At 39.1% G+C, this 16,046-nt stretch overlaps 3 protein-coding genes across 11 annotated transcripts; all 3 read left to right on the top strand.

The window, feature by feature from the left end:
- Positions 1-131: 131 nt before the first annotated feature.
- Positions 132-3,742, top strand: LOC116206382. The gene is made up of 8 exons (XM_031539244.1): positions 132-346; positions 908-999; positions 1,293-1,366; positions 1,465-1,559; positions 1,819-1,927; positions 2,675-2,688; positions 3,031-3,132; positions 3,371-3,742. The coding sequence occupies exons 1-8, from the start codon at positions 281-283 to the stop codon at positions 3,533-3,535; spliced, it is 717 nt and encodes a 238-aa protein (XP_031395104.1). The 5' UTR covers positions 132-280; the 3' UTR covers positions 3,536-3,742.
- Positions 3,743-7,400: 3,658 nt separating this feature from the next.
- On the top strand, positions 7,401-10,396 carry LOC116206452 (trigger factor-like). 6 transcript variants are annotated; one of them, XM_031539333.1, is made up of 9 exons: positions 7,401-7,538; positions 8,118-8,236; positions 8,442-8,485; positions 8,578-8,663; positions 9,108-9,216; positions 9,437-9,450; positions 9,651-9,752; positions 9,921-9,988; positions 10,072-10,396. In XM_031539333.1, coding segments are annotated over exons 1-9 (600 nt in total). In that variant the 5' UTR covers positions 7,401-7,481; the 3' UTR covers positions 10,073-10,396. The 6 variants fall into 6 exon arrangements, with proteins under 6 accessions (XP_031395193.1, XP_031395190.1, XP_031395195.1 ...); XM_031539335.1 differs by having other exon boundaries at positions 7,407-7,538; positions 8,130-8,236; XM_031539330.1 differs by lacking the exon at positions 9,921-9,988.
- Positions 10,397-10,788: 392 nt separating this feature from the next.
- On the top strand, positions 10,789-16,026 carry LOC116206451 (protein PLASTID MOVEMENT IMPAIRED 1-RELATED 1). 4 transcript variants are annotated; one of them, XM_031539327.1, is made up of 5 exons: positions 10,789-11,060; positions 11,266-11,360; positions 11,538-13,769; positions 14,083-15,278; positions 15,370-16,026. In XM_031539327.1, the coding sequence occupies exons 3-4, from the start codon at positions 11,587-11,589 to the stop codon at positions 15,266-15,268; spliced, it is 3,369 nt and encodes a 1,122-aa protein (XP_031395187.1). In that variant the 5' UTR covers positions 10,789-11,060; positions 11,266-11,360; positions 11,538-11,586; the 3' UTR covers positions 15,269-15,278; positions 15,370-16,026. The 4 variants fall into 4 exon arrangements, with proteins under 4 accessions (XP_031395187.1, XP_031395189.1, XP_031395188.1 ...); XM_031539329.1 differs by lacking the exon at positions 11,266-11,360 and having other exon boundaries at positions 15,637-16,026; XM_031539328.1 differs by lacking the exon at positions 11,266-11,360 and having other exon boundaries at positions 15,375-16,026.
- The last annotated feature ends 20 nt before the right edge of the window (positions 16,027-16,046 follow it).

Below are 16,046 nucleotides of genomic sequence, written 5' to 3'. Positions count from 1 at the left end.
AGTCTGGAGCTAATATTGGCAGTTTTCAAAGTTTAGGGATCACAATGGATAGAACATAAAATTTAGGGGCGAGAGAAAAGGTTGCTCGAAAGACCTGTGTGGATTTTCTGTCGTAATCAATCTAGTACCCAATCTATATTTCGACTGGACAGCAAAAGGGCATGCGCGTGTGGAGCTCGACGGCCATGTCCATATAGGAAGCTCAGCCCGCAGTCGGCAGTTGAAGAATCGAGGCAAAAGTGAAGAGCTTTCGCTTTTCCCCCCTTTTCTCGAAGAAGAAATGGCATCGATGTTGATGACAATGGCGTCCTTATCAGCTGCACAGCTGCATCAGCCGAGGTCCCGGGTAAGAACCAACCGTAAACCCATCATTTACTGTTCAATGCCTGTTCTTCTGTCTATGTTTGGTTTGTTTGCTGGGTGATGGTGCTGGGCACGGGGGAAAAAATTGAACTTTTCTGATGGGGTTTGGGGTTGACATCCGAATGCGAACGCAAAGAAACCGGTGAAATGGGAGGTTGTGATGATAGGTATAGAATGCCATCACTTTGAAATGTGAAGACTTTCATAGTGGAGGGCATGGAGGAAAATACATAGTGAATTCCGTCCTATTCAGGCTAACCGGGGTGAACGTTTCGGATTTTTGGAACTCTGGGAGGCATCGAGAAGTGAAATTTGAAGGGCTTGGTTTCAATTGGCATCATTATCGGCCAAGTTGTTGAACACAAGTGTGGGAATACGGACTAGGCATCAAAGGGTCAGCTGAAAATTTATCCTCTGCAGTTTCAGTTTCAGCCTCTACTGAAGATTGCTCTGCCATTTATTTGCTGTTTGCCTGAGAGGAAATCTTTATGATCATGTCGTTTAGGTCTAATACAGTTCATGTCTGTGAATTTTGTGAGACCAGGTTCGTGTCTGCAGCTTCTGGGATAACAGTTGTGCCCTCCATGACACCACAATTGTCAAATTAAACCTTAGGCAACAGGACTTCTTTCCAAGGTAGATAGCCTCTACTTAGGTAGAAAATAGCTTCTCATGAGAGGGGGAATAAAAACGCTTCCCTGCATGTTTCATAAATCCATTTTCTGAGGAAATATGTTGGACCATGTTTCCATTTTTATGTTGGTGGGTTTTCTTCTCATAAAAGATTGTAACTTGTCTGCTGGCAGTGAGGAGTGGTTTCTGAAATAAAGAGTCTTTCTTGACAGCTCATTTGAGATATAAATTATAGCTCTTTCAAACTTGTACGCTTTGTGAAGAGGTCTATTTGGCTTAATCTCTTTCTTGTTCAGGCCATTAGTATGTCGCATTCAACGTGTTAGATGTCCGGGGTACTTGCCCGAGCCTTTATCAGCCGCTCGTTCAGGTCACTTTAATACTCCCTACTCTAGAAAAAACTTTATGATTCTCTGTTATTTCACTTAACAGAAGCTTTATTTTATTTTTTTTCAAATTCTGTTGCAGGTTTAGAAGCTTCAATTACGGATGAAGATGTCAAGGCAATAACTCTGAAAGATGCCAAGATAGCCGTAGAATCTCAAAATGAAAATGAGATGCAAGTGAGCCCTTACATGAAATGCTCTCATTATAAGTTGCTTTGCTCTAATGCTGAATATAGATAATCTGCGCTAATCTCAGCCACAATGGTCTGTAAACATGTCAAATAAGATGAGTCAGAGACCTTGATAGGGCAAAGTTAAAATGATCTAGGGGGAGGGACGACTCAACCGCTTGGATTAATATGTGATTTCGCATAGCCTAACTCTGTAATTCCTCTCAGGCATCACTTGCAAACCTCTAATAAATCTCCCTTGGCAGCTGCGAGTAGACGTGACTGGGGAAGAGACACAGAGGGTGTTTGATATGGTTCTGGTTAATCTTGCTCGGACAGCACCACCAATTCCAGGGTTTCGTAGACAGAAAGGAGGTAGACTAAGCAAAAACATTTATCCATAATGGTTTAATGTATTTAAATCGAATAACTCCTTGAAAGTTGCATTTCTCAGTTCAATATAACCTAAGTTATTTTTGCTATCTGTTGATATTGATGGAAGATATCTGAAATCTTACACTACTTACATTAAATCATCACACCAGAAAATCCATGTGTCTCATGGCATTTTAAGTTATGGGTGTTCTTCTACAGATTAAGCAGCAGTGCCACATTGCAACAGTTTTGGGGATTAATTACTATTTTCTGTCAATAGAAAATGGAATAACATTGGGGGGGGACACCTTAAATTTAAAGGGAGCAATTAAGGGGAAAAGAAGAAGATAATGGAGCAAATTTTTATTCAACATATTTGGGATGCTTTCTTAGTTCTGATACCCTTTCTCACCTCATCTATTTCATTAATGTGCTTCGAAGTTGTGCCTATCTTTGAAATTTAGGCATTTCATTAGGTCTGCTTTGGAATTTTTCATTTTGTCGAGGGGCGTGATTGCCCCACGTCCATGAGCAATTCCATCTACTCATCCGCTTTATAAATCAGTCAAAGCAGATTCCTCTACTTTTTAGGAAAACCAAAGAACAATATGTTGGATCAATTTCTAATTTCATTATTGTTTTCCTTGCGAAGCTTTTTTGTGTGCAACTTTTTCCTCTCATGATATGATCTCTAACCATGTTTTCTTTTGTTTCTTATTTCGGCATTGTCCTTCGGTGCTAATTCAGGAAAAACATCGAAGGTGAGCAATTCTTCAACATTCTCAGATCCTCTATGTACACTTTTAAAGTAGCCAGTTGGCTTCTGATTGCTTTGAAGCATTCGATGTTCATTCATCTAAAATGTTCAACTCAATGCTAAGAACTGTGGTGATGCCACTGGGTGTAGATTATGCCACTTGATCAAGAATTTCTTGGTTGATTTTTTTGCACAAAGAATTATTAGCGTGGATTGATTTCCTTGAGTATAGAAATATTTTGCACACATGGACCACGCGGTGAAATCTGGCGAGGGTATATCTTATTCTACAATATTATGTCATGCGGGAATGGCGGTGGGATGGCTGATTACGAAGTTTTAACAGGTCCCAAAGGATTTCCTGTTACAGATGCTGGGAGAAGAACGCGTGACCAAATTTGTGATCCAAGAAATAGTTACTTCGTCTATGACTGATTATGTAAAGAAGGTAAGCTCCTGTCTTTAGCTTCCAAAATTTTTCGACAGATCGTAAGAATGTAGTTTACTTGTTTCGTGAACACCTGGGAGACTGCAGCTAAGTGGAAATCTTATTTCTTCAGACAAAAAGGCGTCTCTGGAAAAGTTTTCGATTATAAAGATTTTGACTAGCATCTTTGGTTCTGGGAAGCAAGCCTTAAAACGTTTTTCTTCTAAGAAAGATTTTAACATCTGAGTCTTTCTTCTAGGAAAATTTAAGGGTGAAAGACAAGAAAATGAGCACGACCCAGACAGTCGAAGAGCTTAGATCATTGTTTTCTCCTGGAAATGATTTCGCTTTTAATGCTATATTGGAACTAGAAAGTTCAGAAGCTGAGGAGCCAAATACAAGCTCGAGTGACCCCGCAAGCTGAAATTTCTCTCGCTGAAGCTTCCGGATCTTTCCGCGGGTTATGTATAGGAATTCAGTCATGGAAACCAGTTAACGTTATATTCACCCGATATTTATTTTATGCTCAAGATTTTCTATAGTCGCTACTCCAATTTGATTATGTAAAGGGGGTTTCTTGATTCTTTTGTTGATAGTCGGGTTGAGATGCATTGCTAGATTTTTTCTCTCATCATCATCTCTCACATAAACTCTGCCATGATCTGTGTTATCTGACATACAACTATTAGAGGCAACATCCATTTTTGATAGATGGTTTTTAATCAGAATGTAACAAACATGGTCCGGACATAGCATAAAGAAAGGGCACTCAGTTCTGGTTCCTAAAGGCTTAGCATCGGAAAACTACACACATTTTATTGGGTCCTCATTTTACAAATCGAAATATACTTGTTCTCATGAAGGAACCACGAGGTGAGTAGGTTCTAACCGATACTGGATAGACCCTATATCTGGGGGCACACCTCTAGTAGGAAGGTTAAAAGACCTCTGAGTCAATCAAACTAGAGGAGGAGAAGATCAGAAGGATAAGGAGAAGGAGAAGGAGAACAGGTTCACACTTAATATGAAGGGCTATACATATGACACATGATCTCCATCTGAAACTTCCGAATTACATTGTCTAACTCTTACATCAGGCAGAGAGAAAAACAAAGCTGTTTTATAAGATGCTCTCTTCCGAAGCAAACTCGAGATTAGCTTTCCATACGAGATACTGATATGGCTGTCCTTGAGCGGCTTTTCAATACGAGACTTCCAATATCTTACTGGTGTATCAATTCTGATATCCAGCAAACAAGGAAGGGGTGAAGCCTACAAGTGGAAAGAGGACAGGACATGAATGTTTAGATGAACTGTCCATTGACACCGTCATCTCCTCCCCCGAGTGTCTGAAATTACTGCGGATAAGTTAAAGAAGGCTTCCTCAGAAGTAAATCAAACACCTGCATCTATTGATATAAACAATCATCGTTGCGATTGATAGGATGACTTCATGTGTGTTACAGAGGGAACCGAAGAGGAACTCGAGGAGCTCATTCCAAGCATCTTATGACCAGATTTGATTTTCCCCGGACATTGCATCCATCTTTGAACCTTCAAAAGTTGATTCCGGACATCCGTTGCATACGTGCGTGATTTACATCTCATCAATGGTTCACAAACCCTGGGCTGTTAAAGAACCTACAGTTAGGGAAGAACAAAACTTGCATGGTGAAATGAAACTACATCAGTGTAACGAGAGAACATATAAGATCAGGTAAACCCAGAGAAAAATCGTACTATGATTTATGAAGGCTGACAATCTCTTTTGAGTGCTTGAAAATGGATCCCGTTTTCCTTTCTTTTCATATTTCTGCTTTTGCGTTTTCCCTCAAAGAATAACCTTTAAATTCGTTTTGCTCCCCGTAAAGGAAATAAATCATGACTAGTGAATCCTGATGAATATTTCCATCCTCCTGTTTTTTCAAGAAGTCATGTTTTTCGACTTTCAACTCCACCGTGTCGTCTTACGTAACACATTAATTCAGCTGCCAAGAAGCTTGATCCCCAGAAGCAAATCAAACTCATGTTCACTAGCTCTTTTTCCGAATCGATATGAGCAAACTCAGTTCAATTCCTATTCAAGTCACCCTTCATAAAAGTTTTAACAGAAAAGGAAGTCTGACGCGAAAAAACTATCAAGTACCGAGTGCGATCGTCGCAGAGCAGGGGAGTTATTAGTTAAGAAAACTATCAATTTCGTTCTTGAGATGGACGAAATGCATCAGTTGGGTCCCTTACTGGAATTTTACATCACTTTATCATTGTGGTCCATCTTAACATCAACTAAGTCGTGAAGCACGTGCGTTGCAAGTGATAGTACACAAATCTGAAAAGAAATTATAATTAAGAATTAAAAAGAAAAATCCCTTGGAGAGTCGAAAATGAAATAAAAATAATAAAATAAACAAACAATCTTATTCATGTTTAGTAAAAGATGAACTCACTTTTCCGAGAGCTTGCATATAGGAGTAGCCTATTGAAATATGAAAGTCACATCACCAATCTTGAGAAAGAATATGAGGAAAAAAATAAAAATTAGAGAACAAAAATTACGATAAAAATGATAGAACAAATCAAAGTATAAATTTAATCAACTCACTTGCATCTAGGGATATACATAAGTTTCGAGAGTTCATACCTAGTTGTAGACGTATTGTTTGATATATGAATAGGCCCATGTGTATGTGTATGATGTTCCTATTTATAACTATCATATAGAATCTAAATAAAATATAACTTATATATATACTTTTTCTTCCTATATATAATAAGGGTGTCCACATTACCATATATTAAGTATATTTATGTTATTTATAAATATATATATATATATATAAATTTATACTTATTTCATGTAAATATTGTTGTGATGCAATATTAATTTTTATTTTAAAAATTCAAGTTTATTAAATAATATATACACATATAACAAAATCTTCTCATTTATTTCAAATATATTATATTATATAAATTATAAAATAAGAATTAAAGAAACAAAGAAATCATATTTTATGATGAGATATCTTTAAAAAAATTATTAAAAAATTTTGAAAATATAAATAAATAAATAAAAACCTTGAAAATTCCTTTTAGAAAATATATGCTAATATGTACTTATTTTGATGTTAATATTGATGTGATAGAATATTAATTTTAATTTTAAAAAATTTAAGATTATTAAATAATATCTACACAGATAATAAAATCTTCTCATTTACTTCTAATACATTATGTTAAATAAATTATTAAAATTAAAGAAATCAAGAAATCATATTTTATGATAAGATATCATTAAAAAATTATAAAAATTAAAGAAATCAAGAAATCGGCTTAACCTAGAATCATTTTTCGAGCTTATCTAGATTTCCTAATCAAATTAACTGGTTATCAAGCAACTAATCACATTAAAAACAAGATAGGACAAGAAATTCAATCTAATTCAACAAATATAAAGAAAAGAATTCACAATTCTATATAAAAATACTATATTCCATTGAAATCCTACAAAACGAGTTTAGTCATGAACGGTGGAGTGACAATCCAAATACTAGAAGTAAATACCGACATGAAATCAAGCATGAAAGAGAAGGAATTGTAACCCGGCCTTTCAGTTTGATCTACGCGCCGTCTTGTCCTTGAAATTCTCCAAACTTGGTCACCCGTGCTCTCCTCTGTGTTGGACGTCAAACCACCTGGTTATAAATATATTTATATTTGTATGTGTATATATATATATATATATATCATAAGCCCAGAAACTAATATGTCTTCATGAAAATATAAAATCTATACATTTGAAAATGAAAATGTCAATAATTTAATAATATCCAAATGATCTTCATATAAAAATCATCACAAGCCTGTAATTATATGACCATATGGTAATATATAAAATAAAGACACAAAGTTTTATATTAAAAAACAGGTACAAACTAAAGTTTGTAAAAGAAATTAAATAAATCTGCTAGGCATGATAGGATAGTTGATTATAATACAATAATTGACCTATTCAAAATCAAACTCTAGTTTTGTGTTCTTAATAAGTAAATTCATCTTCCAAAATGTGATATTATTATAAATAAATTTATCAAAAATTTCCAACCATATCTCTTCAACCCAGAAACAGAAAGCACTTTTTTTTGGCTAAAAAAAAAAAGGAAGAATGCACTTGACTACATGTCATGACATTTTGTACGGACACGATAATTTAGAAACAACAAAAGTTGTGGGGATCAAACTAAAACACCGGAAAGATGAAGGACTAAATGGAGATTTTCAGTAGTTGCCGGCCCTTATCAGCTCAGTTCAGCTCAGGGGAAGAATGACGAGCTCCCGACACGGTAGCGAAATAGACGAGGAATAAGAAGATGGCGATGATAATGGAAGCAGCCATTAAGAGCCCTCTGCTTCCTCTCAATCCAATGGTAATCACTCCCTTTACTCCGAGAAATAATCTGGAAGTTATCATGTTAATATGTCTTTTTTCCGCTTCGTTAGTGTTCCGGGCTTAGCTCATCCGTCATCCTATTCTCTGTGGCTTCAACGAATCAAAGGTGTGTGATTTTTCTTGTGGGTTGAATGCGAATGAGGCAAAGGCAGTTTTTTTTTTCCGACGAAAAATTAGTAATTGTGTTTGGCTATGGAGATAACTTGACATGGGTCTGTGCGGGTTCTTGTTTGTGTTTGTTGTCCTGTGTAGTTTCTGGGGATCAGATGAGGATTTCTAATGAGTGCCTAATGGGAACAAGGGTTGAAAGTTGATGCTTGATCATGTAATATTCCAATCATAGTCTGATAAAGCTTGCAAAACTCTGAGATTCTTAAGTCGAAACTTTGCCTTTTATCTTCCAACTTGCATTACCATAGGCGATGAATCGGCCTCTTCGTTGAGATGCTTAAGGAAAACAAATATGGAAAAGAATACTTAGTCAGTTGAAGATTCTTCTCTAGTTCATGACATATCTCTATTTAATGTTTGTGCTACTTGAATATGGACTGAAAAGTCAATTTTGCAGGTAAGAGATCTCAAGCAAGCGGTTGATATTTGTATCCCGAACCTTTCTTCGCAAAGGGCATGTTTTCCCCTTCACTTAAGACCACGTCTTACAGAACAGAGTTTAAGGTACTTTTGCATTATGGATCTTTTGATGGCACATGAAGACTGTTAAGATAGTTTCAGTGCTACGTCGAAAATTTCATCTTGCTTCTGCCGGATGTATCAAATCATTTATTTGAATCTGGAGCACATTGCATCTACTTTTGTTTAGTTTCTGCATGTAACAAGGAATAATTTTTGTGGGTCTTCAATATGTTCTCCCATGTTGCAGGGCGCACCGGAAGTTTCTTCCTCCCATCTGTGCTGCAACATCAGGTGAAGTTTGCTGATAGTTCGTGAAAAATGTCATTTTACATCATGGACAGTTGTGAGATGTAGCTTCTAATTTCCCATATCTTATTGATTAGACATTGAAGAAGCTGAGGTTTCCTCTTCTCACTTTGAAGATTTCTCGGTTGCTAGAACATGCATCACTGATGATGCGGAGTTAAAGGTTTGAAATTATCATTTTACTGAATTTGGAAGAAGTGCGTCTTTTAGTTGAATTTGACTGAAAATTAGTAATAAGTCACTCGGCTTTATAGCAAATTAATGAGCCCGATCAGTAGCCTAAATACCAGCTATCAATACCAGTTTGGCTTTGCATTACTTAACATCACTGGATAGGAGTAGAGCCTGAACCATGGAAGAATCTCCTAGTGGAAAATTTGGAGGCAAGGCAATAGCATTTACCCTGAATTTGACATTATATATTCCAATCATAGAACACCTTATACAGTCAAAAATATTGGTTTAGACTGGATAACAATCTGACGTTTTACAAAGATTAGCAATGTTAAAATAGTCTTACCAGATCCGGAGTCTGTTGGTTGTAATATGTCAATGCTGCTACCAAGTTATCAGTTATCACTGAAACATCTATTCTTAACTTTTCCAGATAAATGTTGAGGTCTCGGGTGCCAAAACTCGAGAGGTTTTTGACAGCGTGTTTGACAAAATGGTAGCTGCAGCACAGCCAATTCCCGGGTTTCGAAGAGAAAAGGGCGGTAAGATAAAAAGCATGCTAGTTTGATTATCTAATGGCTTAAAATATTGTTAGCAGCTTCAGCTATCTCTGTAATAGATATTGCACAAAAGCATGCATTCTACTGAATAGCCTTTGTGCTGGTTACCTGTGCGAAGAATTTTTCTTATTGATCCTAACGATTTCTTATTTTTTCTTCTAATTTGGGGTGTCATCTTGGAAAATCGATTGGACACTGCCAGGGAAAACACCAAATGTGAGTTCTTCTGCCCATTTTATATTAGCGTCAACTTGCTACAGTTTCTCAAATTGCTTGGAGATTCTGAAAAATAAAAAACTTTTCAATAGAAATAACTGGCATGCGGCAAATCTTTTTGATCATCTACTATTATTATGCTGTTGTAACTAGAATAGAATCTCGGGATTTTACTGTAATTTTTTTCATCTTGGGAGCAGATACCGAGAGACATTCTACTAGAAGTGCTCGGGCCCTCAAAAGTTTACAAGCAAGTGATCAAGAGTATAATCAACTCCACCGTAGCTGACTATGTGCAGAAGGTACAATTTTGCCTTTCAATTCTTCTAGTCTTGTCCATTACATGGTCATAGATGATTTTGCGTTTCATTTGATTTACAAATGGTTTTTATCTCCCCAGTGTCTAAAACGCTTTGATGCTTTGATTTGGATTTAAAAACATCGCATGTAATGGTTTCTTTTGTACACAGCATATGCTTTTCGGTCTATCAGTGAACTTCTGTTCGAAAGAAAAGCTTTTCGTGCATCCCATCATTTGGTAATTTTCATGAACAGCATAGTTTTGCATTAGCAGCACTATCTCATATGAAACTGAATTATCGACATGCTGTATCATTGCAGAATGGTTTAAAAGTCAGCAAAAATCTGAAAGTTGAGCAGAGCTACGAAGATCTTGAAGCCGAGTTTGAACCAGATGAGACGTTCAGCTTCGATGCCACGATTCAGTTGATTAAGTCGAATTAACGAGTTCACATAAGTTCCGTGTTTTGTTCTTATATTTTCTCAAAATGCGGCAACATCAATTTTCTAGATGATGGTTTCTTGATTTCCTGATATGAAAACAAGAAAACGGAGGAGTTTATAGAAAGCCAGAGGCATCAAATTGTTGAGAATTCTCCATGCTGCAATCTTCATTCAACATAACAAAAAACATGTACCTCGGCCACCTTCGTGTTCCGATCTTATCTAATGTTCTCATGTTCAGGTATGTACACGCATGAATGATAGCTCCACCGACGAATTAAAAAAAAAAAAAATCTACAATCAGCATGGTTCATCCTCGATTTAGTTGGTACACCAGCCGAAGATCTGTATCACATAATTCATACGGAATAGCGTGGAAATGAACAGATTAATCATTTGTTGGGAGAAGCCGAAAAAAAAAATTCTGTTTTTGGGTAATTGTTTTTTCTTATAAAAAATTGTTGTTTTTTTGAAATATAAAAATCCAAATTTTGAATTTACATCCCGATAATGGCCCGATATGGGGCCCATGGGCCCAAGAGAAAGAAAGAAAAATACGAATGAATTCAAAATTTCCGACCCATGGGGGGAATTGTCCGAGACATACTTCGGAAGATTCGTTCCGTTTCTCTCTCTCTATCTGTCTCTCTCAGACGCTCCTCTCTCTCGTCTGAAGAAGATTGACCCCATCAGGGCTGCGAATCTTGACTCTTACTGGGGGTCGCCGTCGATCCTTCCTCCTCCTCAGCTGGGGCCTTCTGCGGGAGTCGGAGGCCTACCCGGCTCCCGTTTCTCGTATGAGGGCGGCTTCCTTGTCTGGTTTTCTTGGACATTTCGTGTTCCGCGGGGAATTCTCGTTGACCCAGGTAATTGCATGATGAGCCGAGGATTCGTGGGGGAGTAGATTCGGGTTGTGGAATTGGAGGTTTTCCTCGGAGTTAGGGGTTACGGTTTTTTTTTTTTTGGCGTTTGCATTGAATTAGCAATTGTGGGAGCTGATAGGATAGAGTTTAAGACCTAATACTGATTTGAAATTATCATTTTTACGTGTTTTTGTTACTCAAATCACAGGATTGTGTGGCTAATCAGGGTTGACATCAATCGGGGCTGATGTCGAACAGCCCCTGGTGAATTTTCAGTATTTGCTGATGCCTGATTTGCTGAAGGTGTTTTCCATTAATGGCTTGATTTACTGTGTTATTTTTCTTTTCTAAGTCATCTTCTTTTTTTTTTCTGTTTTTTGGCTGTGGGGTGGTTTTTGGTTGTTCTCATTTTTCAAAATGTTTGAATCAGATGAGCTGATGAATGAGATTGTTTTTCTTTTTGTCCTTTTTTATCCACAGGCATGAGTGAGGGGACGAGAATTACTGTGAAGTTGAACTGCTAAAGAAGATGAGGTCGGTGAAAGGTGAAGCCAGAAAGGAGATTGATGGTGATTTGGGTAACGGGAAACTATTGGATGAAATTGAAGCTATAAGCAAAGCACTTTATTTGGACAAAAACCCTTCTGGGTCTTCAATTTCTCAGTCGACCAGCAGAACCACATCCTTCAGCAGAAAAAGCCAATTGCCAGATCCGAAGTCAAAGGTCAAATATGGGACTGATGACCAGTCACAGAAAAACAAGAAATCCATATGGAACTGGAGGCCTCTGAAGGCCTTTTCTCATGTTCGGAACCGCAGGTTCAACTGTTGCTTCACCCTCCAAGTACATACAATCGAGGGGCTGCCTTCAAGTTTTGAGGATCTTAGCCTTTGTGTACACTGGAAGCGGCGGGATGGAGGTTTGGCAACTCGCCCAGCAAAGGTTTTCCAAGGAATGGCCGAGTTCGAAGAAAATTTGATGCACACTTGCTCAGTGTACGGTAGCAGAAGCGGACCCCATCACTCTGCAAAGTATGAAGCCAAGCATTTTCTGCTCTATGCGGCAGTTTTTGGTGCCCCAGAGCTTGATTTTGGTAAGCACCGAGTTGATCTCACAAGGTTGCTTCCTCTCACATTGGAGGAACTGGATGAGGACAAGAATTCGGGGAAGTGGACTACAAGCTTCAGATTGTCTGGAAAGGCTAAAGGAGCATCCTTAAATGTTAGTTTTGGATATCTAGTTATTGGGGACAATGCCACTGCCGTTGGAAATAACCAGAGCATTCCCGATGTGTTGAGATCAAAGCAGAATGAGTTGAAGCCAGTGGCAAGATTTAGCAAAGTTGGCAAGAGAAATCGAATACACCGTTGTGAAAGTCTCCCTAGTGTGTTAACCGAGGAAGTCAAAGATCTTCACGAGGTTTTGCCAGTATCAAAGTCAGAGCTTGCTAGTTCGACGGACATGTTGTATCAGAAACTTGAAAGGCAAGAAGAAGAAGAAGAAAAGTCAGAATACAGTAGTGGGAATAAGCCAGAACTTGATGACCCTGAACCCATTAAATCGACTCCCTGTGATTTGGACGCCAACAGTAAAGAAATCGGTGAGAGTGTGTGTGAAGTGAATGAGTTCTCTGTAATTGAGCAGGGTATAGAGTTCACTGAGAAAGAATACGTGATATCCGAAGAGGTTATTGCAGAGGCCGCAGAGGTTTCTACGGCGGAGTCTCATGATGTTGAAGAGGTTATTGCAGAGGCCGCAGAGGTTTCTACGGCGGAGTCTCATGATGTTGTTGAAGTTACTGCTGATTTACAGGAAAAGGTAGAAGCTACCAAATGTGATGATTCGTGCAGTAAAGAATCACTTTTGAAGGAACTGGAATTGGCCCTAGACAGTGTGGCTGATTTGGAGGTTGCTGCGCTAGATTCTCCTGAAGATTGTGAAGATGACGTGGAAGCTGAATTAAATCTTAAAATGACTAAGAAGAAGGGGAAATCTCATAGCCTAGATGATGTCACAAAATCTGTGGCTGGTGAGTTCTTGAATATGCTGGGAATTGAGCACAGCCCATTTGGCATGAGTTCTGAAAGTGAGCCAGAGTCCCCAAGGGAGCAGCTACTTAGGCAGTTTGAAAAGGAAGCTTTAGCTGGTGGTTATTCTTTATTTGATTTCGATGCAGTTGATGGGGAGGCCGTAGAACTTGGATATGATGCCTCGCATGTGCCTGCTCATTTTGAACTCCCGTCGCCAAAAACAAAGGCGAAAATTTTGGAAGACTTGGAAACTGAAGCTCTCATGCGAGAATGGGGCATGAATGAGAAGGCTTTTCAGGCTTCTCCAACTGGCAGCTCCGCTGGATTTGGGAGTTCATTTGATCTTCTTCCTTTTGAAGAGCCACTTGAGTTGCCGCCTCTTGGAGAAGGTTTAGGGCCCTATCTTCAAACCCAAAATGGAGGTTTCTTGCGATCAATGAATCCTTCGCTCTTTAGAGGTGCAAAGAGTGGTGGCAGTTTGATCATGCAGGCTTCCAGTCCTGTTGTGGTCCCTGCAGAAATGGGTTCTGAGATCATGGAGATATTGCAGCATCTTGCTTCTGTTGGAATTGAGAAGCTCTCTATGCAGGCCAATAGATTGATGCCACTGGATGATATAACTGGGATGACAATGCAGCAAGTGGCCATGGAAGCTTTACCTTCTCTGGAGGGAGTTGACAGGTTTGTTAATTTGGGCTTTATATCAACGGTTTAACTTTTCAAACTCTATATACAATGACATCATGATCAGGGTCTTCTGAGTTGTGCCCTGCAGGCACGTGATAAAGTTAAGTTACGTTAGCCATTTATTAGGCAGATTCTTCAGAAGGTTTGTGTAGAACAATATTGGTGAGTTTTAATTGGATAAAATTGGGTTGTTGAACATTGTAAATGCAGTTCTGCATTCATCGATTGAATGCAGTATATGTTAGTGTCATAAGGCCCCATGATTGAAACATTCTTTATAACCATCATCATCTCTTCCTTGATGCAGGCAAAATATGTTGCAGCATGATTTCGAGGTCCCGCATGAAGCAACTTTTGGACAAAAGAAAGGCAAAGAAAGAGGATTTGGTTCCAGATGTAGTAGGTCTAGCCAGAGCTCAGTTGGCAGTGAGATGGGATCTGAGTATGTATCTTTGGAAGATCTTGCTCCTTTGGCTCTTGATAAGATTGAAGCTCTCTCAATGGAGGGATTGAGAATACAGTCGGGAATGTCAGATGAGGAAGCGCCTGCGAACATCAGTGCTCGGTCAATTGGAGAAATCTCGACCCTGCAGGGCAAGGGGGTTAATGATCTCGGTAGGTCCCTCGGTTTAGATGGAGCTGCAGGGTTGCAACTTCTAGACATAAAAGAAAGCAATAGCGATGATACTGATGGTTTAATGGGACTCTCACTTAGTCTCAATGAATGGATGAAGTTGGATTCTGGAGAAATTGATGATGATGATGATGATCAAATTAGTGAAAGAACTTCCAAAATTCTCGCGGCCCATCACGCAAACTCCTTGAGCTGGATCCGGGGGTCAAAAGGGGAGAGGAAGCGAGGTAAAGGTTCGAGTAGAAAGTGTGGCTTACTTGGGAATAACTTCACGGTAGCCCTTATGGTTCAATTACGTGACCCCCTAAGGAATTATGAGCCAGTTGGTGCTCCAATGCTTGCGCTTATTCAAGTAGAGAGAGTGTTTGTCCCCCCGAAACCGACAATCTACCGCAAGGTTTCAGAAGTAAGGTATGATGGTGATGAAGATGATGAGCAGGTCTCCAACTCAACAAAGGAGGATGAAATCAAAGAGGGAAAGGAAGCGGAGATAGTTTCTCAGCAGGAGGGGATTCAGCAATTTAAGATCACAGAAGTTCATGTTGCGGGTCTGAAGACTGATCCTGGAAAGAAGAAGCTATGGGGGAGTACAACACAGCAACAGTCAGGGTCCCGATGGTTACTAGCTAATGGAATGGGGAAGAGCAATAAGCATCCTTTTATGAAGTCGAAGCCTGTCTCTAAATCCAGTACAAACACCAACTCCGCAACTACAAAGGTTCAGCCTGGGGAAACCTTGTGGAGCATCTCGTCCCGCGTGCACGGCACTGGAGCCAAGTGGAAGGAACTGGCTGCCCTCAACCCTCACATACGTAACCCCAATGTCATCTTCCCAAATGAAACCATCAGGTTGCGTTGAAGTGGAGCAGGTGAGGTGGATCTCTCTTTAATCTTTAAGATCTGTTAGGTCATTTTTGCCTATGAATTGGGTCAAAGTTACTGAAACCAGATCATGAACAGAGCAGCTTGGTATGCGCAACCCGAACTTGACTGGGCTTTGACGAAAGTAAGCCTAGTGGACAAGGACTTTGCAGCACCTTTTGCTGGACCTGCCCTGATGCTGGCCCGACAAATATACTACTTAGAAAGTTTATGAGTTTTTGATGCACTAGTTATTTCACTGGATGGTCTTGGAGAAGAATTTCGGTCCAACTATGGCCTGGACCTGGTGAAATGTTGCCCACGCTGGTTCTATATATATTGATCACTCCACTGGTATTTCGGCAGATTGAAATCTCAGTCTTAACCTGGCTGGGGCAGGAGAAAATGCTGGATCCTGCTGTTAAAGTTTGCCCAAGTAGATGTTTGGGAGAAAGTGGCTATTCAAATAGAAGATTGACAGCAAATGGGTTTTTCCACAACTCCAGTCTCTGTAAATTATGTTCGTCTTCATAATTGGTCTGCACGAGCAGGGTTGTAATTTATGTGCTTGAAAAAAGCTGTTCTTTAATACATGATCAGCTGGGCAGTTGATTGTTTCTCTTTCTCCGGTAGTTTAAAGGGAAAAATCCCCATTTCTCTGTTCCCCGTTATTTATGGCGCAGTGTGTAGCTCTGTGAATATTTTGGAATGAATTGCGACTGGAAATTTTTACTTGCCTCGGTTTTGTTTTATTAAGTTTCAGTGTCATTTTGATT

The sequence above is a fragment of the Punica granatum genome, chromosome 4, assembly GCF_007655135.1.
Source record: "Punica granatum isolate Tunisia-2019 chromosome 4, ASM765513v2, whole genome shotgun sequence".
NCBI lineage: Eukaryota > Viridiplantae > Streptophyta > Magnoliopsida > Myrtales > Lythraceae > Punica > Punica granatum.
This window is presented reverse-complemented; position numbering and strand designations above follow the sequence as displayed.

Coding starts and splice junctions, on each gene's coding strand:
- LOC116206452 (XM_031539330.1), top strand. CDS start 7,482: ATGGCGATGATAATGGAAGCAGCCATTAAGAGCCCTCTGCTTCCTCTC. Junction 8,237..8,441: donor CTTACAGAACAGAGTTTAAG/GTACTTTTGCAT, acceptor CCCATGTTGCAG/GGCGCACCGGAAGTTTCTTC. Junction 8,486..8,577: donor CATCTGTGCTGCAACATCAG/GTGAAGTTTGCT, acceptor CTTATTGATTAG/ACATTGAAGAAGCTGAGGTT.
- LOC116206451 (XM_031539329.1), top strand. CDS start 11,587: ATGAGGTCGGTGAAAGGTGAAGCCAGAAAGGAGATTGATGGTGATTTG. Junction 13,770..14,082: donor TCTCTGGAGGGAGTTGACAG/GTTTGTTAATTT, acceptor TCCTTGATGCAG/GCAAAATATGTTGCAGCATG.
- LOC116206382 (XM_031539244.1), top strand. CDS start 281: ATGGCATCGATGTTGATGACAATGGCGTCCTTATCAGCTGCACAGCTG. Junction 347..907: donor TGCATCAGCCGAGGTCCCGG/GTAAGAACCAAC, acceptor TTGTGAGACCAG/GTTCGTGTCTGCAGCTTCTG. Junction 1,560..1,818: donor AAAATGAAAATGAGATGCAA/GTGAGCCCTTAC, acceptor CTCCCTTGGCAG/CTGCGAGTAGACGTGACTGG.